Below are 22,542 nucleotides of genomic sequence, written 5' to 3'. Positions count from 1 at the left end.
TAGTGGGGAGAGACTGGCTGCATCCACGAGCACCTCTTTCTTCCTATGGCATTTGTTTTGCCAGACTGAAATGCATCGCTCCTCTCTTCTGGCATCAGGATTGACCAGGAGCTGGCTAAGTGGGCTCATCACCCTCCGTCCCCTTTATTTTTAATCAGCATGAGGAGCACACAGAAAATTAATTCTGCCTACACGTAAGTATTTTTTATGGTGTTTTTTTCATCTCTGGATTCTTGACTTCAGCAAGTCATGCTACTTGCTAAAAGCTTTGGCTCCTTCATTTGTCTGCAAGGTGAAGGTGATGTTCTTTGGTGACCTCCGCTTGGAAGCATCCAGCCTGCTTTCCTTACAGAAAGGTTTCCCTTCCCTTTTTCTGTACCGCTTCACCTAAGCGGGGACTTTGCTCTCCTGGAGGTGGTGCGCTCCTGACAGCAGCTTGAGTGGATGCGGTTACCACCTTGATGTGACCTCATGGCACCTGGCTGACATCATGCGTCTCATTTAAACTGGGTCTTCTGATTTTGTGAAAAGTCCACCGACAGTCAATGACTTTCCTTAAACTTGCCCCTTCTGCATTCTGGATCTTACATAGGAGTTTTTCAGTAGAATAAACGGAAACTAAAATCTAGCCGACCTGTTCGTGGAGAAGGCAGAGAGAGTGCAAACCCCTGGTTTAAATGTCAGGTGATAAATAGGAATCTAAAGGGGATTATTTAAAATCCCGTGACTTTCCCACACAGAGCAGTATTTTCCTGTCATTGCATCTGTGCTCTTGCTTCCCGTCTCCCCCCTGACTGTGCTCACGCACTGACCACAACCACTCCGAGCCCCACAGCACATCCAGCTGGGACCGCCGCCTCCTCTGGCTTGTGACACGGAATATGGGCACAGGGGGAAGGGACAACGGATGCAGGAGATGGAAGCCTTTAAATCCAGGTTTCCCAGGCTCAGAGACCATGAGAAAAACTCCCAGTCTCTTTATTTAGTCTTTTCCTATGTGAACTACTCCTTCCACAATTTGTATGCCTGTAACTTTGTCCATAAGAGTGATTACTAAGTAATTAATAATGTATTAATATATCCCTGATAACAGGGATGGGATTCTCCTGGGGAAATGTGCTTTCCTCATGTTTCTTTTAAAGATGCCAGATGTCTACCTTAATTGCACAGATACAAAGCCAAACTCCACTGACGTCAGTGCTGTTAGCTGGGTTTTATTAATATCAGGTAGGTATAAAAATCAGTATCAAGCAAAAATTCACAGAGAATAATACAACACCCACACAAACCTCCCATTGAGAAGTTCCTGGTGCTGATACTTCCCTTATCTGCAATGTATGGCTGAAGTGCCCGTGACCCCAGGCTCAGACCAGAGCTCTCCTTTGCATCGTCTCTTTCCCTCTTGAGAAAGAAAATACTGTGCAGAAACTGAATCTGACACCACAGTAACGAGATAAGATTAGCAGTGGAAGAACCATCCCTCTCCAGCTCCCGCCTCAGAAGATGTTGGGTCCTGGGAGCAGGAGCAGGCTCTGTAACCTCTTGTCCCACACCGCAGGTGCGTGGCTGCCTGCGTTGAAGGTCAGCTCCGACACGGTGCAGCCAAGCGACCTTGGAGCTGAGCGACGTGGAAGAAGCAGCGCGAGAAAGAGCTGGGAGAAGACCAAGTCTGGAGCTTCCCCACCTTGGCACTCAGGCTGGGACCCTTGTGAAGCTTGTGTACCCTCATGGGCATCCCTGTGCCCGGCCACGGGCCTTGCCCATCCTGGCCTTGCTTCACCCTAGACCTGCCCCGTCACAATGGATTTGCGTGGCCATCCAACTTTGAAGCACGTGCAAGTAGAAAAACTGACGTACAGGAAAGATACTTTAACATTTATTGGATTTCCCGACACTCGTCACAACAGGAAGAACCGTTCCCTCTGTTTTACTGACAATGGTTGGGTGAACCTCTGTTTCTTGGGTTCCTAACCCAAGATATCAAAGATTTTTTTCTTTTTCCACTGAAAAACATTCAGGAGTTGCAGAATTTTACTGAATTAAAAGCAGCATCACCTGAGTGCTGGGGCTGTGTCCTTGATGGATGTGAACCGGAACAGCTCTAAGGAAGCTGTGGAGATACCCTCGTGCTGGTCCACACTAGGTAAGGAAGTAAAGGCCCAGGAAAGCTGGCCGGTGGCCCCAGAACAGCTTCTCACCAAATCCAAGTCAGGAGACAGACTCTGACACCCCCGTGGCAGCAAGATGATTGTCTTCAAAATGAAAAACATAGACAACGCCAGCAGCTTGTCAAGCATGTAAGCAATCCCAGTGGCTCCGACGACTTTAAAAGACTTAAGCTGAAATTGAAGCGTGCAAACAGTATTTCACAGATAAGGCTTTAAAGAGCATTGTTTTCAAGCTGTTTTTTATTGTCTTTACCTCTGAGTTTTCTGTTCCACATCTTCACGGTTCGGTGGTGTTACTGAATGCCAAGGAGTCAATCCTCAGCAACAGACTCTGAGGCTCTTTCAGAGTAATTAGTTTGAGAAGAAAACAGCTGCCACAGTTTGGAAGACTAATTGGTGGGTCAGCCACTTTTGTTCCACCTCTCCTTGCCATTTCCGTTCACTGGTTTCACCGGGAGCCCAGAACTGCTGTGGTCTTTATTACTACCCTGTAGCAGCCCTCAAATGAAAGGACAGCTTCGTTACACGTCGCTACTTTAACTACTTTTCAGCGATACCCTCTTCTTTTCAAACACCAAGGTTCAGAACTTGCACAACGGGAATACAACCACATACTAAGCATGAGAGTCGGGGTTGTTCAGCCTGGAGAAGAGAAGGCTCCGGGGAGACCTTATAGCTCCTTCCAGTACCTGAAGGGGACCTACAGGAGAGATGGGGAGGGACTCTTTATCAGGGAGTGTAGTGATAGGACAAGGGGTAACAGCCTCAAGTTGAGAGAGGGGAGATTTAGATGACATCAGGAAAAAATTCTTTACGGTGAAGGTAGTGAGGCACTGGCACAGGTTGCCCACTGAAGTTGTGGATGCCCCATGCCTGTAGGTGTTCAAGGCCAGGCTGGATGAGGCTTTGAGCAGCCTGGTCTAGTGGGAGGTGTCCCTGCCCATGGCAGGGGGGTTGGAACGAGATGGTCTTTAAGGTCCCTTCCAACCCAAACTATTCTGTGATTTATTAGAGTTATAAATCAACTCTTTTAACTCTATGGTACATCTGGCCAGCAACGAATCCACTGAGCTGTTGGACTTGGGTGGAGATTGGGATCTTTCAGCGAGCATCTCAACCCAAAGAACATGGCAGAACTCAGCGGGGGGGAACGACAGCCTTGTGCCTCGGAGTGACCTGCACCCTGTTTAATGAGCTGCCCTCGCTGGGAGCAGCGCATCGCGCTTACACTGCCTGGGGCAGCCGCCACCGCAGCTAGAGGAAATAAAAAGCGTTCAGTGCATTACTGCGGCTGCTGCGGTCTCTTCAAACTGCTTCTCCTTCACCTTCAGTCATTGCCTCGCTACAAGCCCGAGCTGTACGCTCTCAGGAGCAAAGAGCGTCCTTCTATATAGCACATGTTCTACCACATCCACCTGAGTGAAGCCCTGGCCTCTAATGACAATTTTTAGGCTTTCATTGCTAAAAGAATTTTACTTATACACGCAACAACAATCAGGATTTCAAACCCCAACTGAAGCCGTTGAGCTCCTTTCGTCTGCTCCATGATGCTGCCCTAAGCAAAGCCGTTTGCCGAGAAGCTCCCGCTGCGCTGGACGGAGAGAAGCTGCTGGTGAAGGCTGCTGAGCTGCAGAAAAGCCCTCAATGGCTCCTGGAAGGAGATGGAGGTTTGAAAAGCCAACACCGAGGGACCCACCACCAGACCCTCCACCTGCAGAGTTTGCAGCACTCACTCTGAGGCTTTTAAAGAGAGAGACGGGACAGTACGAAGTGAGGGAAATCACCCAGTGCTTCCTGCTTCCTTCCCGGGTGCCAGGAGGCTCTTTGAAGCTTGGCGCAGTTGGGATCTAAACACCAAGGTGCCTTTTGAAGACGTGCTTGTTACTTTTAATCAGACAGCAATAAATTCAAAGACTTAGGAAACTTCTAAGTCAGACTTCTTCCTTCCCTAAAGAAATGCTAATGAAACAAACACTCATGTTTATTAGCTGGTGGAATTCTCAAGACCTGAGATGGAAATAGCTATATATATGAAAATAGGGTGAGAAGTGTAACTCAGCATCAAGAATTTCATAGTTAGTGGTGGCCTCAAGTGCTTCTGAAGCCTCCCCCATGTCCGAATATTAGGGTGCCACTTTATAATGCACTTAAATCTGATCCACCTGTGGGCAATCCCGGACAAGAACGCTCCCTCCCTGCATGCTCCCACCACGTTTAACCCAAATCTGCCACCATATAGCTTTGCTATGACATCATCAGTTCACTGATCCTACAGAAAACTGGTTTTTTGGGTGGATTTATTTCCTAGTTTCCTTACTGGAGGGAAAATGTCTGTCTTGCTGATCACTGGGACTTGGGGTGGAAAGAAAGAGATTATCCCCTTTGGTGGCAGCCTGCAATTACGACCAAGCCTGCTCTGAAATGAAACTAACTACACCTGAAATGAAACTTCACCATGTCACAGCTGGCAGCAGCCAACACCATGCAATACATACTTCCGACAGAAACCTTCTGGTCACATCCTAGAGATGGCATCATGGAGCAACTGATGATTTTGGTGAACAGCACTGACCTGCACTAGCCAAGAATTAGGCTCGGAGAATCAGGAGAGATTCCAGAGAGGACGCTCTTGTGCGGCTGGTGAAAGGGCCACAGCATTTCTCAACATCGCAGCCGGGACACACTTCTGGGAAAGAGCAGGGCTTCTCCTCATTCCCGCTGCAAGCCCGAATTCTGCTCAGAAAGGCAGAGCCAGCTCAAGGCCTATCCAAGGAACGCCTGATGTACAAGCACCCACCTCCCACCGCAACAGGGGAGTGTGCCAGGGAGGCACAGCTTCAGGAGGGAAGTCCTACACTCACCTCACCAACGTGACTGGGAGATACTGGTGAATGATTTTGTTTGCTGGGTATCACTAATGCCCAACCTGTTGCTACAAGCAAGTAGGAAGCCCAGGGCTGAAACCCTGCCTGCAAACCAGACTGTGTTTTTAACCCTTCCCTCTCTGTCACCACCCTGAAGTTTGAGCCTTTTGCTTTAAAGAAGTTCCCCAGATACTAGTTTCTTGATTGCCACCTGCATGAACTAAAACCCACCCATACAGCTTTCTACAACCACACCAGGTGAAAAACCGTAAACTCTGTAACAGCAACACTGCATTCAGCTGGGATTTTTCCAGAGGGTCTCAACCATCCCAACTCAGCTTCCAGCCTGGCAGGCAAATGCCTACAAGGGCGAGCCCACAACTGCTACATGAGGGAGGTGTCTGCCCGCACGGGGAGGAGGCATCTTCTGCAGAGGTGACATAGGGATTAATAATTCATCTTCCAGGTTCCCAACAAGCCTAACAATTGGCAGTTACTTTAGAAATACAAACTCAGTTTAAACAGAAAGAACAAATTTTCTTTTAGAGAAAAAGAAACCAGGAATAAACCTGAATTTAAATCAATGTTTTTGCACTACTGCAATAAACGCCCTTCAAAATCAAAAGAACACTTTCAAACACTTCACGGCTTTACCCCATTGAACACTGTTCGCTACATCTGCTAGTACCAAGTCACAATTTGATGCCAGGGCCACCTGCCACGCAGCAGTAAGATCACACCCCGCTGTTTTGAAGAGAGAAAAACCTGCAGCTCAAGTCACTGCTCTTATAACCAGCAAACACCATCTTCCCCTGCACCCAATCCTAAATTCTGCAGAAACGGTTTGATCAGGAAAAGCCACTCACTGTGCACCGGAGCCTCCACCTCTCAAAACTTGCAGTACTCAATTTCGCAGCAATGAAAAAAAAAAAAAAAAAAAAAACAAAAAACCCAAAACACAACCACCAAACAAAACCCACACACATTGTCATTCTCAGCTTTCCAGAGCAAAAGGCTGTGACAGGCAAAAAAAATTAAAAAATCCCCACAATCCCCACAGCGGGGACAATCCTAGAACACCCAAAATCTGTCACCAGATTTAGGTGGACTAGGCTTCCCTTTGTACGCAGTTTCTAAAGGAATCAGGTACCTCTGTGCTGGCATTTATGATACACAAAACAATTCCAGAGCTACACAGGTCCACTGCAGGGGCTCCCATGTCCAAGGCAACAGATCGTGCCCCCTTCCCTCCCCACCCCACATCAGACCAAAACAGGTGCCCATTTCCTCTGCCACCATGGGACCTGTGGCAGGCTGCTCAGTATTCAACGGAGCTGCTGAAAACCTCAGGGAAAAAAAACCAAACCACCACAAAACAAACTTATGTAGTGAACACCTGTGCAAGTTTTTTTTAAAAAAAAAAAGCCTGCAAGGATCAGAATCCAGACAGCTGCCCTGCATGTGAAGAAACTGGCATCTGTACACTGTAGATTACCCAACACCTGCTTCTTGCCCATTTCAAATGTCCACTGTTGCAACAGCCTCTAACTTAATTTTTGTCTCATTCAAGAGATTTTTGTAATTTTTGTCTTCAACTTCGCACGTTTCGTGGAGTTCTGTAGATACTTGGAAAAGAAATAAGGGAGTTCAGAGTCACAAGTCAAGATTGACCAAAACCAAATCCTTTATTTCCACAACTGTATTATAAATGTGCTCCAAGTATGTGTCCAACACAAGTTAGAAAAACAAAACAGAACATGCCAGTTGCAAACTAGATCAGTTCACCGACGTGCTGACTCCTTGGTATTAGGCTTAGTTACACAAGACCAGTCACAGTAAAAAGATACATTTTAGAGTACAAAGAGTAGCAGGATGTTAAGCCATTTCAGCTTGTGCACATACAAGTCACACTTCTGGCAGAAAATGCAGAGAAGTTTGCATTATTATGCTGGAAGCTACGTTGCATCACTTTAAATGGCATCAATATCGATATCGTCATCTTTATTGTTTGCAGGCTTCACAGTTTCAACTTTAGGTACACTGGCAGTTGTAGAGTACACCACCTGCGGAGACAAGACACTTGCTTTTACTACAGCACCTACCACCACCATTAAGCACCAGAAAAGTGTTAACATCGGGCATTGCCAACACCTGCCCACTCAACAGCCCTCCTGTCTATTGCCATGAGCTGCTCCATGTTCTGAAGCACACTGCGCAGCACAAGAATTAATATCGCATACAAAACTTGAACTTAGGCATGCTGGAACCACAGGTACACCTTAACATCTGTCTTTAGAAGACAGAGGCATGCCATGCCTGCCTGTAGGAAGCAGGATCTCCTATCCAGGGGCAAGAGTAGGCACTACTGGGAGGACAAACAAACAAAAAGCCCACAAGCAAAAAAATCCCAGCCACAGTCAGCTAGAGTGTGTAGCCAACAGATTTTACCTAGGCCTAAACTGTGAGGAAAATGGTCACTTGCTCTTTAATCTGCTTTTAAAGTAAACATATACCCACTAACTCTTCTAAAACACAAGGCTTTACGCACAGTATCTTATCAGTCTTCCACTATACGAACTAGTACTGTGCAAGAGACTGTCTGCACAGTTCCACAATGACAGTCCTTGGCTATTAGAAAACACCTGTAGTGTTATAAAAATGCTCTTGTGTAGACAAGTGACTATGTGTAGCAAAAATACTCTGACAAAGTATTAGAAACGAGGCATTACCCCAGTTCCCAACATACACAGTAATACATGAAGCTATTTTATTGCATACCAAGACAAAGTGTAAGACTTAAGCATGCAGGAACAGGAAGCATTTACAGTAAATGAACCCTTCCTACCTCTATGTTTTCATCTTCATCCTCTTCTTCATTACCGGAAGATTCTTCTTCAGCTTCCTTTAGCCATTTAATAAATGGTTCTGCTTTGACACGTATTTCTTTGGCAAGCTCCTTTGAAACATATTTCTTTGAGGCCTGGAGGACAGAAGCACACAGATTTTGCTTCAACGCTGAAGGAGCTTATATCAGATCATTCCCAAACACAGCAAGAGCTTAACTTCGAACTCTAACCTCACCCCACCACCTTGAGCAGCCCATTTTTGAAAGCGAGGTTTCTCCCAAGACAGTAACTTATCTCAGGTTAGTTGTTTAAAGCCATCTGCACAAGCAGTTACACCAGAACGGAGAAGTCAGATGCAGTATTCTACATTCAATTACTTAGCTGGTACGGTACACGAAGTACTACCCCTTACCTTTTCTGCCCAGCCAAGGATGACTTCTTCTTCCAGAAGATCTGCATCATACATTTCCTTCAAAATATGTGGTATTTTAGAAATAAGCTGAGACTGATGCATGGCTACCACACACTCAAAGCCGTGGAGAAGGTACCTCTGAGCCTTCTTGTTGTTGTGGCAGAACTAGAGTTGTGACGAAAACAGAGACAATTAATTTTTTTTTCCCTCTCCAGAAAGAGCTGATAATTCTGCTCTCAACAAAATGAGATAGCAAAATTTGTAACAGCTCATGCTATCCCTCCCAGCATTTTCCCTAGCTAAGTAGTAGCTGTTTAAAAACAAGGAAAACTACAAAAAGCCTTCTTCCCCACAGTACCAAGCAATCCAGAACGGAGTCAAGTAGTTAATACAAAAAGCCAACCCAATGGTTGTTAAAACAGGTGCCGAAGAAGAGACTGCTTACACGAAGGAAGTGACGCCTGTATTTCCTTATCTGTTCACGAATCTTTTCGTCAAAAAGGACTTCAGTGAGAACCAGTGGGCCCATAGCCTTTACATCCAGTCTCTCTGCTTCTGCTACAATGTCTTTGTCAGAAGTATCAATGACACCTTCTTCCTTCTTTTTCTACAAAGACAAGGACAGAAACATTTTAAAGCTACCAAAGTCTGTGTCAATGCTCTATTACACTGCTTCCTTCCCCACCTCTGGTAGAAGCTTAAGCAGCTTGCGCTTAGAGTCTCCTTACCAATATTTTGTACAATTACAGCAGAGTGGCTACCATGCAAAAAACCAGAGTATTCACCTTCACAAAATCAAACAGTATGTTGACTCTCTCCTCCACTGTTCTTTCCAGGTCTTCACTAAGTGTGAGGTTCTTTGCATGGTCACTGATTTCATCCATTCTACGCCTCTGGGCTTCTTCTGTTGTGTCTTCGCCCCAGTCATCATCATCTTCCTCCTCCTAAAAAAACCAAACCAAACCAACAGGTTCATACGATGTTACTACAAGCTTAGGAATAGGTGAGTGTTGTTTCTAGGTACAGATTTAAGAGCATTATTTTTTTTTAATAAACAGGTACTTTTGATTTTGAAAGGGTTATTATGATTTGGGAGTCAAAGATGATGGGAGAAAGGGCAGATGTAGGGAAGCAGTAATGGAAGCTAGACTTGAGTTTGCAGCCATCTGTAGGGTTCCCTGAAGCGCAGTTTTACCACTCTATCTAGTACACTCATGAGATACCCATTTCCAGGGACCTGGATCGTAAAGGGTTTGCAGCTTTCACCTAGCAAGGTGCGAACAGAACTCTTCTGGTACAGTTGATAAAGCTGCTATAGAAGAGGCATAGGGATACTTCTATTCCAGCAGTGGAATTCTGGATACAATCAGAACTTTTGGTGCAATGTTGACTTGCAAGGAACACCGGCGATTTAGAAGTTTCAAATCAGAGCAGGACACCACACAATCCCATCTCCCTGCTTTCCCTTCTACTTACCACAACCTGTGGAGGAGTAATCTCCTCTGGTGGTGGGGGTGGAAGGGTCTCATTGCTGGACACAGAACCATTCTCTTTGTCTTTGCCTTTTCTATTCTTCTTATCTTTCTCTTTCTTTCCTGTACCAGTCTCACCACTTTCTGCAAGTGAATTTTATTGTTTTACTTTATGAACTAGAGAAAGCTAAAGTCCCTGCACTACTGCACCTCTGCCAAATCCCCAAGGGGGTTTGGATGCTTTTATTAGCAGCAAGTTACTTAAGTACCCAACCCAGTAATATTCAGGGCAGATGTACACCTGCTGAGGAAACCTCTGGTTCCAGTGAAAGTCTTGTTTCTCATCAAGACATAAGGTTGTCCAAGTCTATATAACAGGTGACCTCACAACACAGAGACCCCTGGAATAGGTTAGACTCTTCTATTCTAGCAAGCTTAAATTGCAGCAGGCAACTAGATGCTTACTACAGAGTGTTGCTTGCACAGAACAAGTACATCACAGTTAGCATTTACTATACTGCTTTTACTTTGCGCTGAGGTAAAGGCAAAAATGCAACGAGCTCCTGCTGACTAGCTCTCCTCCTACTACGCTTTGTTCTGCATATGCAAATCCAACTTTTCACAAATACTTTACTTGGGAAGGAGCACAAGGGAAGAGAACGCTCAAATTGAAACTGTGAGCACAGCTACCTCATCCTGACTCACAAACACATTCTAGGAGTACGCTGGAGCCTTTTTACACTTTAATTAGAGGTGAGCTATTTGTTTTTCTATTTCATTAGCAGCACTCACACTGAAGAGGTTCCCTTTACCCCAACCAAATAAGGAAACAAACTTACCAGGTGGGTTTTTGAGAATGAACGTGCAGAGTTTATGGTTTGTGTCAAGCATGCCTCGATAGCCACAGGCTTTGCAAGAGTTACCTATAGTTTGTTTCTTAGGATTGACATGCTGTAAAAAAGAACAATGTCCAGTTAACAGAACAATCATGCATTGATGCCTAAACCTTATGTTTACATTATCATCTCCACAGGATTAAGCCAGAGGTTTAAATACTTTCTGTTGCACCCAACAGAGCAAGTTTAGGGGTAGCAAAGAAGTTCTGAACTGTTATAAATGTAAAACCTTCCTAATGGGGTATGTGTACTCTGCATTTTCTCTTCATAGATAGTCAAGTCATCTATTAACTTCGCACCACTTCCATAAACACCTAATGAAGTGTTTCCATGGCACTACCATTACTACAGACTGAGAGCACTCACCAGATCAGTTTCAGGATTCTCACACTCAGGACAGAGAACAAATTTTTTAATGAATCCATCCAACATGTCTTGCAGCTTATTCGCCTCATGAGATCCATTGACAATGTAACGGTCATTCTTAACATCAAACTGGGTCTGTGCTCCCAGCTCACAACCAAAAAATTTGGTAGGATCTGCAAGAAAAGCATAATAACCACTACTGTCTTATCTTCGCTGCAATTTTTAACAGCAAGTAAAAATGCCATTGCTTCTTTCCGTTCAGTATTTCATCTTAAGAAAATCACGCTTCTTACAAATCTTGAAAAAATGGTATTAATGCTTTATTAGCTACTTGCCACTACCACTTCAAACAAAAAAAGCAAAAAAAAAAAACAGTGCTGTGTCACTCTAGACTACTTACACGTTGGAGGCCGATTAAGCGCCTTTGCAACGTCAACCATGTTGACTATAACCGTCTTTATTCCATTTCCTTTGCCCTCCACCTAAAGGAAACAAAAAAAAAGGTGTTTAAGTGACTGCAACAACCAAACCCAGCACGTATTCTCCACTTCACTACATCAAAGCTTTGCTTTGAAAGGTGTATTCTTAGAAAAGCTAATGTGCCGTTTGCCTGGACAGAAAGGAGCAGACATCCTCTTTGCCCTCTGACTAACTAAATATTATCATTACCTCACACTTCTCTTCCTCCTTTAACAACACAGCAAGTGGTGTGAAACACTACCTACTTACCACTAACAGTTATTAAGTTACCTTGGCAATCAGACGGGGCATTTTGTAGCGATAGAACTGATCTGAAACACTGCGGTTGACGTTGACAGACATTTTGCCTTATTAGTAGCTTTATCAATAAGATGAAGAGATCTTTGATTGCAGTTTTTTGGTATCTTCTGTCTGGAGAAGACGGGATGACATAAACGACTGCAAGAGTTCTCGGTCTCTGACATGAAAAAATTTTCGCCACTGAGGCTGTAAGGTTCTTGCTTGTATGCTATGTTTCCCCAATACAGGTACCAGTGGCTGCGCAACAGCTCTGCAAGTGTTAATAAGAAGAGAAATTAAGTTTATCATAACATGCACCAATCAGATCTTGCTACAGAACTGTGCAAGAGATTATATCCAGCACGAAAAGAAAAAAAACAAAACCCAAACCCTACATTCTTTATGCTATGGTTTTCTCCAACTTGTGGAACTGAAAATTGTATTGCTTGCATTGTACTGCTAAGTAACTTTTCCTCAACTACACCACAGAGTTTTCCACCCTCTTCTTTCTTATTACCCAAAAAACATTTAACAGCTTAAGACTATTTTCTGTACAATTAACTCCTGAAGGAGTGCTGCAATCAATAAGGAAGGGAAAGGAACACTGCTCGATTTATTATGGAGACCAAAGGCTCTTGCACCAAGAGGGTCATGTGATACGTTTCAGGCTGCAGGGCAGAGGAAATCAGGAGAAAGATCTAGAAAACAGTTTCAAATTCCACATCATAGCATGAACCTATCACATAAACCCAAGTCTGTCAGAATGTTGAGAAACATCAGTAAGATGAAGCAGCAGCAATCTGTAGCCCAACATAATTTTTACATGGCTTACCAGGTTTTTTGATTGGAGTGGAAAAGAGTTGAAAATTAGTGAATTCTCCCTCTCACTTATGGATTCTCATAGCAGCTTCTGTTGAGTTTTGACTTAACAATAAGCCTGATAAAGTCTGACATAAGTTGCTTCACTGTAGAAAGCCTAGCAATGCAGAGGTACAGAGCAGTGCAGCAGCTTTTCCAGTTGATTTTTTTCTTAGGGTAAGGGGGGAGGGGGAGGAAGGGGAAGGAGGATGAATCCTATTATTAAAGTTGCCTTAAGCAGTATTTACATATTTAAATTAGCATGTGTCTCTATAATCAGATTTAAGAGTACTTAAGCCACAACTAGTTGACTACACAGGCAACCCTGACTACAGCATGGCTATTCTGACACGTCATCATGTTGTTATCATTAATGACAGAAGCGTTGACACATTAAAATAACATTCTTAGTATTTATGCATAAGAGCAGGTCTATTGGTTCCACACGATTTGAATCCCTGCCGTCAGGCTTACAAATTCTTTACAGAAGCAGCAAACAGATTTGTAATGCGCCTTGTGTTCTACATTAGCCCAGATGCAGTCCCGACCTTCCTCAGCAAAAAATGCACTGTGGGCTTTGCTTCAAGCACGAGGTTTCCTTCCCCCAAGATGTCTCAGAAGAGCCACCATGTGACCCGACCATGTGCTTGCAGAAGCACTGAGGAAGCAGGTACCTCGGTGACTGAGCAGGAGCTCTCAGACAGAACATGCGGTTTCCCCTCCTTCCATATTACAGCTTTTGTCTGCTGCAGACTAAAGCTCCCTCTCCCGGTCCCTAGGACACCTCATCCCGAGCACCACCACCGCCCCCCACCTCCCCATATGCTATGCACGGAGGAAAAAAGCGGGAAGGCAGACAGACTCCCTGCTTCAAAGCCCCGTTTCCCCGCCCCGCTCAGGCCTGTGATGAGTCATAAATGCAGCAATTAAGTACTGAGTCAGCCCTGGAAAAGATGCGGGGGGGAGTCACCTCCAGCCACGCATGCGCTCTTCAGCCGCGAGAGGGGGACGCTCAGCAGCCGCCGCCGCCACCACCCCTCCATGTCCCCCCCCTTCCCGGAGCTAACGCTTGAAGGAGCCCCCCCGTCCTCGTCCGTCGTCGTCCCGTCCCCCCCCCAACCCCCGGGGCGGGTTTGTAACTGCGCCACCGCCCCCCTCCCCCCCCGCCCACACCGCGGGGAGGCGCGGCCCCGGCCGCCGCCATCTTGTCTCCTCGCATGGCGGTGGGGGGGAATTAAAGAAAAAAAAATATATTTAAAAAAACAACCAAAAACCTACAAACACCCAGAAAAGAGCTGAAAATGAAGCGTTAGGGCTTCTAGTTTGGTTAGGTTTTAGGCTTTTCTGTTTTGTTTTTTTTTTTTCCTCTTTTCTCTCTCCTATCAAAATCGACACTTGATTACACAAAACCTCTCCCACTATCCACTGTTTACCGACAACACGACGACCCAGCCCAGCCTAAGGCGCCCGCCCGCTCCCCCCTACACCTTCTCAGGACCCAAACCCTCCTCTCGATCCGAGCTGCCCTCGTCCACCCCAGCTTTGTACTAATACCCACCGTTTTCGTCCAATAAAGACATAAACCCAACGCTGCTCGCCCCGGGCTGCGACGAAGCCGAGTGTGCGAAGAGAACAGGGCCGTGGGGGCGCTTATATCCAGACGGAGAGGGAGGCGGAGGCGGACGCCGCAGCCTCCGGGTCCCGGCGTCCTGAGGCGGGCGGTATCAGCAGGGACAGCAGCGCCGGACAATCTGCGGGCAAAACACAATCAGGAGCATCGTTAGCGGCGGCACCTGTGAGGAGAGGGAGGAGGAGGGGGGGAGAAAAGGGAAGGGGGGAGGGAGAGGCGGCGGTCGGCGCGCAGCTCCGGCAGAAGGGGGCGGTTAACGGGACCCCGGCAATGGCTGCCCCGTACTCACCTCTAGAATGTTCTCGCTCTGACTGAACATCGCCAAAGCTGGGATCAATCAGCCAGCGGCGTGCCCCGCCCCCCCAGCGCCTCCATTGGCTGGCCGCTCGCCTCGGGACGAAGCTATTGGCTGAGGGCTCGCCGTGCCCCCCACTCACTGGCGGCGACCGCTATCAATCAAGGCACCCCCTAGCTTCGCCTCCCTTCCCCCTCCCCCCTGCCCTCCCCCTGCCAGTCTCCCAAAGGACATCGCGTCTACATCGGCCGAGTCTCGCGAGAGAGCGCGGGACGGGGTGGGGCGGGGGGAGCCGCGGGAGCCGGCCACGGCTGAGTCAGTGCGGCGGGGCTTGGGGTGGTTGGGACGTTTCTCCTCTTTTCTGCCGCTCTCCCTCTGTCTCTACTGAGAGGCTTCTCCCGTTCCCTCCGCTGCAGCCACTGGAGAGCTGCTCCTCGGCTTCCTCTCTGGCCTGCCACCCATCCTGCCCCGCCCCCGCGGCCTAGAAGGGCCCCTCGTGTTTGGGCTGGGCCCGAGCAGGCCGGTACCGCCGGGAGCTTCGGGAAGGGCTCTAGTCCCGCTCCCCGCTATGGCTTTCCACACGCAGGCGGGTGGGAGCAGGCCCGGGGTGGGGGCCGGCGGTGCCCCTTGCCCGGCCCGGGGCAGGGGGAGGCGTGCGGGGCCGAGCCTCTGATGGAGGCCGAGCCCGCTGTGCTGTAGGAATGACTCGTAATCGCCCGGCAATGACTGAACGCTTGACATCACGGCAACTATATTACAAATAATTTAAAGCAATTAAGTTGCTGGATAAGTTGTGTTTTTTCCTGTACAGCCTGCTTTAAGGGTGCAGGAGAGAGCCGATCATTTAACTTCAGTGCCATGAAGACTCAGCTTTGGGTGGCTGTGGGTGCTTGGGTTATGTTATGAAGGATGACACAATCCTCCATGTGTATATGCTCTTTATTCTTAATGTAAAATGTTGCCATCCCTCCTTAGCTGAATTGGGGCCCTAGATGAAATAAATGTTTGGATTTGCATTCACTTAAAAAGCAAAAAACTTCGGTCCCTTCCTCTGTTCTTTCCCATCTACCTTCACTCTTCCAGTATCACAGGAATTGCGTATTTTGGAATACTTAGAATAATACTCAAGTAGCAAAGAACTTTTTTTGATTTTATCAATTGAGTGATGAACCAACTTTCTTACCCCATAAATATTCCCCAGCAGAATAATACTCCTCAGTTCCTGTCACCGTGTCTTACTGAATAATGTTGTAAAGCTTCTTGATGGTTCTGTGGGTGTATAGAGGAAAAGAGAGAGAATGAAGATAAAACTAGTAGTGACATTAAATAATGTCATATAACCTAAATCTCTTTCTGCCTGAAGTTAGTTTTGAAATGTAGGTTTCCTGGCTGACTTTGATAACATGTTGACGTAATCATAGAGTCATTTAGGTTGGAAAGGACCTTTAAGATCATAGAGTCCAAGCATTAAAGGAAACACTTCTCCTATTGAACCTTCAAGTACATCTTGGACGTTTTTGGTGTGATATGCAAAAAAACTGCATTAAAACATGAAGGTGACTGACAAATGAGATTTTCTTAGAAATCATAAAAGCCGGGCTATTGGTACAAACACTTCCAGTGACACACAATAATAAAAATCTTGTTCCCTCAGCTGGAGAAAACAGATAAATTTGCACATCTCTGTGCTTCCAAGAAAGACCCTCCTACATGATGGCTGCTGTCCTAGTTATAAGTCTCTCTTCAGCCTATGGAATAGCAAGTCTTTGTAGCAAGGACACCATCCTGTCAAACATCATGTGAGTCAGTCTTGGACTTCACTATCTGCATTTGAAAAAGTTAAAAATTCTTCAGGATATGTTAAATGTCTCCTTGATAAACACACAGCAACACTTTTTAAAACACGAGAAAGAGGGTTAGGGCAAAATAAGGAAGCATCTCCAAAATATGTAAAGCTTGGCAGTTACCATGAGGGGAAAAAATCATAAAAATGTGGGAGGCAAGAAAAGCACAGCAGGAACTCCTTTGCTGTGAAAATATGCAGCATGTATAACTTGCTAAGTGCCTCCTGTCTGCGGCTTTAGTTCCGTGCTACGACACCTATGAGGTTAATAGATTATGAGTGTTAAAGCATACCGCTGCCATTAACACTTTATTGAGCAGCAAAAGGGAAAAGACACCCTGTATTTGGTGCTATTCGATGTAGTGAATAACTCTGAACCGTTATGATTAGTAGCATAACGAAGGATTTTTTTACCATAGTATATAAATTGACATAATTAAATTAAAGAGTTTCCTTTTAAGATAATGTTCCTTCTGCAAAAAGCAGGTCCCATACAGATGAAGTCATGTGATATTCTCCTGGATTATACAGACCCGACTAAAATTGTGGATCATTGTTGTCTTGGTGCCTGGTTGTTGATTTTTTTCTCACCAGAACAATTCATTAATATTAAATGTTGGATCCCAAATATTTCTACTGAAATTTAGTCTTTATAGTTTGTTCATTTTAGTATTTCGTGGCTTGGACAAGACAGAAAAATATTTTCTCTTCTCCCACTTTGAAACGTCATGGTTTCATGAATCCTGAAGTTCATGGTTTGCATTGCTCGTGTGACCTTCAAAATACAGACCACTTGTGTGCTTTGCGTTTCATTGGTAGAAACTAAGCAAGTTTTATATATACTTTTGTAGTTAAGACGTTTTAAATGGCATTAGTAAGTCAGGTTTTGGAAGTGGTTTCATGTCTGAGAATGGGAAGTTTTCCGCAGTGGACCTTAGGGTGTGTTTCCTTATCACAGGAATGTTGTATTATCATTCAGTTCAGCCTTGAACAATTCCAGTTTGTTCTATGTTGCCTTAGTAATTTTTTCTTAAAAATAACAGAGCGTCAATGCCTGTGATAATGCAGCAAAATCAAAATTCTATTGAAAATCTTAATATAGGTCTGTACTTAAAATGTAAATCTTCAAAAATGGGCGTTGTAATCATGTGTGTTTTTGTTCTCTGATAGACCACCTTGTGTCCTGTCTGCAGTTTATTCTTCAGCAAGTTTGTCGTCTATCAGTGATATGGTTGGCTATAAACATAACCTTATTTCAATACCCACTTGGTAACCTTGGCCTTGAAGAATGTTTTTTCTCTGCTGTGAGCTGTATGTGTTATCTCCCAGTGGCTGAAACTGTACGTGTTTTCTCCCAGTGGCTGGTTCAGAGCTGTTATTTTGTCCAGTGCAGGCAGGAACCCTTAGCAGCTGGGTTAGTGATTCCTTGTCATGCCGTCTTCACAGCTTTGGCTGTAATTTCAGTAATTTCAGAAGATGGAAAGAGAGCCAAGATTATATATAGTTACACTGAACCCTGGACAGCAATAGCCTTTCTTCTTCCTATCTTGGAAATGTGTAGAGAAAGTTTAATTATTTACATGCTAGGTTTGAATATGCAGCCATTGGGGAAGCACGAGTCCAAAATCCACTAGCCACTGATCAGTAGCAAGGACAGAGGTTAATTCTGGCTTTTCTGTTCAGGAGCTCCACGTACATTGCTGCCTGGCAGCTCACTGTTCATCCTGGGGAGACTCACTTTGCGAAATGCTTTCCTCTCCATGCTCTGTAACGTTAATCATTCTTGTTAGCTATAATTAGTAAATAGAGGGGAAAAAAAAAAGAGAGCAAGTGTATGACGTTAGATACACATATAGCATTATTTTTGGTAGTTATTTTTGTTGTTTATATTACTGTGCAGAAATGATAAAATCTCCCAGCTAGTGTTTGGGTCTGAGTGCCCTGAAAGGCTCTGCCTCAAATCTGTTACTGTCTCAATGGACGCTATGAGGCTTCCTCCTGCACTCCCTCTTTCTCTTCCAGTATGTGTCTGCCGATGTAGGGGAGGTGTCTCAGCAAGAGGAAGCAACGAGCTTTCTCTGCAGAATATAAACTAGTGTTTGATAGCTGTGAATGTTAAGAGAAAAGGATGCTTTTTCTACATGCCAGGGTTTCCTATCAGGATGCAATGTGGGGCATACTGGCTGGCTGGGTAGGGCATTAGTGCTAAGGGGATGCTGGGCCTGACTCTCCAGTTAGTGCTGCTCAATAGGACACCCACACGCTGGGTCACCTGCTGAGATGGGTCACTGCCCCTGTACCAACACTATATCCAACACCATATCCAGCACCAAGAACATTCACCATGTGGCATTAAAAAGAGTAAGGAGTGGTTTCCCAGAGCATCATCAAATATAATGAGCCTGTTGTCGCTTTGGCTTCCATGAATAAGGCTAAAGTGGGCAGAGAGTATCCTGTCTCTTTTTGGATGGATATTTGCTGGAATACCCTTTCCAAAAGAATAGTGGTAATGTATCTTTTCTTAGACCAACTGGTACATCTGGAAGAACTAGCAAGCTTCCTGAACAGCTGAGTAATACCCACCCATGTGGGCTGAGAGAAGGGATGAAGGCTGTTATATGCATTTCTGAATTTTAAGCAGTGCATATCTTCAGCAGTGCATTAGAAAAGCGGGTGTTTAGGCCATCAGGCTGCATGTACTCAATGGCCATTTAAGTGGTCCCACTCTGTTTGGTAGGATACCATGGATTTTCATTGTGGTATTTCTTTATTTTTTTAACATGAACATGTTGATTTGCTTTGCATGGGGTTTTTTGTGTGTTGGTGGAACATGTTGATTTGCTTTGCATGGGGTTTTTTGTGTGTTGGTGATTTTTCAATAGCGTACCTTTACCTTTGGCATTGCACTTGGCTGGTTCTTTGTCTGTGGGAGGAGTTGGTTCGGAATTTTGCAGACGGTAGTTGTTTGGATGAAAAGAACAAATTAAAACATCCTTTTGAGCAAATAAAAACAGTCTGTCTGTGTTTAAAGAGGCAAATAAACAAAGGCAAACTGACAGAAATGAATGAAAAGTGCAAATGGGCTGGAAGTTCAATCAGGAGGTGAATTCAGCATAGCACAGTTCGGAGGTCTGTGAAAGAGGGGATGCTCCCAGTTTGGAGAGCTGTCTTTTCTCTGACTGTGTCAGAAGTAGATGGAAGTGTAGGTGATCGGAATCGGAGAAGCCAGGTTTCCTTGGTTTGTCCAGGTAGCAGCTTTGGCTATGGGCCTAATTGGCAACCACTAGCATTATCCAGCAGTTGCATGCTTGTGGTTGGCAAATCTGCCTGCTACATTTATATGGTTGCTGAAAGAAGTGGATATGGAAGATAAAGAGTCCTTGGGGAATATCGCTTCCAGCTGAGAACATGCTGTCAAAGCTGCCTGCCTGTTCATTATGCCCATTAGCAACCACTGCATTTACATTTCCCTGCTACTTGTCGTAGCTAGCTTTCAGACTTCAAAATCTGTCTGCTTGTGCGTTAAGTTAAATCTCTCTTCCAGTATTGTTTTAGCAATTTACGCTTTCATTTCCATTTTATTAATGAAATTGCTTAGGTCCTCTGCAGCTGTCATGTGCGTTGCCAGCACTTCCACATACACATCCTTTCTCATCCTTTTTCTTTGGCCTCCGACAGTCTGGCAACCAGCGCTGTGATTATCAGAATTGATTTCCCAGCAGATGTTAACTCTAAGTAGTAAAAAAGAGTAATGAGTGCTTAGAGTTACCTATTGGCTTTCTACTTTTCCTAAGAGGAAGATGTGGTAGCCCCTGGTTTTGAGACCCTCTCTCCAGAACCTCCTCCCTGTCTGGGGGGACCCTGGAGATCTTAAGTGCTTTCAAAGCCCTTCTCCCGTGGGCAGAAACATGTGGCTGCTGAGCTAGTTTCTAGGGGTCTGCACTGCTGATTGCAGCATGTTTTGCTCTTCTGTTCCGCTCATTTGAGCACGGAGGAGTTCCTTTGCTTTAAAATAATACGAGGGCATTGCTGGGAGAGCTGAGGTTTGGAGGCAGTACTGAGGCCCAACTAGGGATTGTATTCTGTGCTGCCAGATCTAGTAGAGGGAGAAGGTATCCCAGATGCTTGTGCTGAAAGCAAAGGAAAAATCTGCTTTGAAGGCAAAGGAAAATCTTCATGTTCTCCAGAACTAAACCTTCGAAGGTGCTGCTTGGCTGGGAGGGCAAAGCCGTGCGTTTGGAAACAGACAGCTACACACATAGCAGAAAAAGTTTCGTCTCCAAAATCTAATTTTATAACCCTTACTGAGTTGTCTTTTTTTGCAACACTGAAGGTATTTTGCAGGACACTCCAGGTTTTGTAGTGGATAATGTTAAATTTGTAGGTTGTAATAAGGCATTTGCTGCTTGTTTGATATGTTTTGCCTTGAGCTTGAGTATAGCTGGTGCGGGCTTCTTAATAAAAATACAGGGATAAACTTTTTGTAATGAAGCAAATAATACATGACTGCAATGCAGTGCCAAAGTCTTTGAATGCTGTGGTGGTTTGCGGCTCAAATATTTATATTACTAAAGTAAATAATTTGCCAAACTAAAAAAAAAAAAAAAGAAAAAAAGGAGAGGTACTTAAAATAAAAAAATAGAGGCAGAAACTTTGTCCTATGGTTTGCATGTGCCAAGTGTTATGTTTAGGATATTACATCGACTAGTAGCAATATTAAAATAGCTGATAGAACACATGGTTTCCAAGAGTGGTGTAATGAATTAAGTCTGGTTTTGGCCTATGGGGATCCTGTGATGGCTAATAAAAGCTGACTTGAAGCACTAATAATGTCTTACCCTACCCATCTACCCGAGCCTCACGTACCTAGATGTCAGTGTATTTGGAATTATCCAGGGGGTTCAGGAACAGGTAGATGGGGCTGAAGAGAGGCAGGTGCATACACACACACACACAGATGCACACACCACGATCGCATAAATCTTGCTTGTTTAAGAAATTAGGCTAAAAATACCCTTGAATGTGAATCCATATCAAACATGGTGTTGACTGTAAAGTTTAGCATGATTTTATTGACCTAATGTAGATTTTTCTTTTTGAGAACAACCCAGGAGACACACTGAAGGCAGAACTTTTTTACAAGGTTATTACTGCCTTGAACCGTTTTCAGAATCAGTTTTTGAAAGGTCTTAAGACACACAGTTGGGTCAATTAATGTTCAAATGCGTAATGGAGGCTGAATTTTGCCTTGAAGCTCAAGGATGTTATTTTAAGACTCTAAGAAACAAATCTTGTCTACATTGATTGTTTTTTAGCTTTTTACTTGAGATAGTTTTAGGAAACAAGCTTTCCTGAAACAAGCATGTTCATAGAGTTGAAAGGATCTAAAATAAATGCTAATAACATGGTTTGTGGCTAACACACTCATCTGGGAAACTGTGGTACCAACAACTGGATTAGATTAGGTGGTAGCTGTGAACATTTTGGCACTGTAACTCTTTCAGAACTTTATTTTAGGATTTCAAAATGGTCATGTGTGTCTAAGTAAGATCACTAGTGTAAAGCATTTTTCAGCCCTTGGGAGACTAATTTATCCTTGTTTCTAGTGTCCTTAACATCCCTTTTTGTTAAGTTAAGCCTTATTTGCACCAGTGATTTTAAGCACAGTAGCATTATTGCTTCAGTGCCTGATGTAGTCATGGGGCATCTGAATAAGCTATAACTTGTGGTTGTGCAGTTGTCCATGGATTTTGTATCTGGTATGTCTTCTCTGCCCTAAAGAACACAAAGTGGGGCTTCTTTAAGTTGCTTACAACCACTCCACCCTCTAGAAGACGAGATACTAAAGAAGAATACACTGGCTGTTTTCAGTGTTGTTTTGCTGCACCTCACCCACAGTTTGTTTTTAATCATTCTCATGAATGATTTACTGTTCCTTTTCTATCACGTTACTTTTTCATTGTTGTCTCCAGCAGGCAAAAAGCTTTCAAAGGGTTCTTTAGGGTTTAATATATTGTTTATCCTAGATCTTGGGCATGACTTATTCAGAAATGTGTAATAAATACACAGCTCCTCTCATTTCTGATTGTTTGCACGGTCGACAGATTAATGGATGACTAGGTGATGGATGAAT

The 22,542-nt window shown here is 44.6% G+C and overlaps 1 protein-coding gene and 1 non-coding gene across 4 annotated transcripts; both read right to left on the bottom strand.

The window, feature by feature from the left end:
* Positions 1 to 6,692: 6,692 nt before the first annotated feature.
* Positions 6,693 to 14,708, bottom strand: EIF5 (eukaryotic translation initiation factor 5). 3 transcript variants are annotated; one of them, XM_054199903.1, is made up of 12 exons: positions 14,561 to 14,708; positions 14,200 to 14,392; positions 11,775 to 12,054; positions 11,425 to 11,506; positions 11,025 to 11,197; positions 10,602 to 10,713; positions 9,767 to 9,906; positions 9,076 to 9,234; positions 8,736 to 8,897; positions 8,291 to 8,455; positions 7,878 to 8,012; positions 6,693 to 7,095 (listed from the first exon to the last, which is right to left on the bottom strand). In XM_054199903.1, exons 3-12 carry the CDS (start codon positions 11,844 to 11,846, stop codon positions 7,003 to 7,005), a joined length of 1,293 nt encoding a protein of 430 aa, XP_054055878.1. In that variant the 5' UTR covers positions 11,847 to 12,054; positions 14,200 to 14,392; positions 14,561 to 14,708; the 3' UTR covers positions 6,693 to 7,002. The 3 variants fall into 3 exon arrangements, with proteins under 3 accessions (XP_054055878.1, XP_054055879.1, XP_054055880.1); XM_054199904.1 differs by lacking the exon at positions 14,561 to 14,708 and having other exon boundaries at positions 14,200 to 14,531; XM_054199905.1 differs by lacking the exons at positions 14,200 to 14,392; positions 14,561 to 14,708 and adding an exon at positions 12,616 to 12,768.
* Positions 10,119 to 10,242, bottom strand: LOC128909692 (small nucleolar RNA SNORA28). The gene has a single exon (XR_008466467.1). It is a non-coding gene; the product is annotated as a small nucleolar RNA SNORA28 (small nucleolar RNA).
* Positions 14,709 to 22,542: the final 7,834 nt, after the last annotated feature.

Source organism: Rissa tridactyla, chromosome 4 (genome assembly GCF_028500815.1).
Source record: "Rissa tridactyla isolate bRisTri1 chromosome 4, bRisTri1.patW.cur.20221130, whole genome shotgun sequence".
NCBI classification, from domain to species: domain Eukaryota; kingdom Metazoa; phylum Chordata; class Aves; order Charadriiformes; family Laridae; genus Rissa; species Rissa tridactyla.
Note: the sequence above shows the minus strand (reverse complement) of the source record. Positions and strands in the feature narration are given on the sequence as shown.

Excerpts from the sequence above, each read along its gene's own strand:
- EIF5 (XM_054199903.1), bottom strand. The coding sequence starts at position 11,846 with ATGTCTGTCAACGTCAACCGCAGTGTTTCAGATCAGTTCTATCGCTAC. Across the intron at positions 9,235-9,766 it reads TTACTCCTCCACAGGTTGTG|GAGGAGGAAGATGATGATGA; the intron begins GTAAGTAGAAGG and ends TGGTTTTTTTAG. Across the intron at positions 8,456-8,735 it reads ACAGGCGTCACTTCCTTCGT|TTCTGCCACAACAACAAGAA; the intron begins GTAAGCAGTCTC and ends TCACAACTCTAG.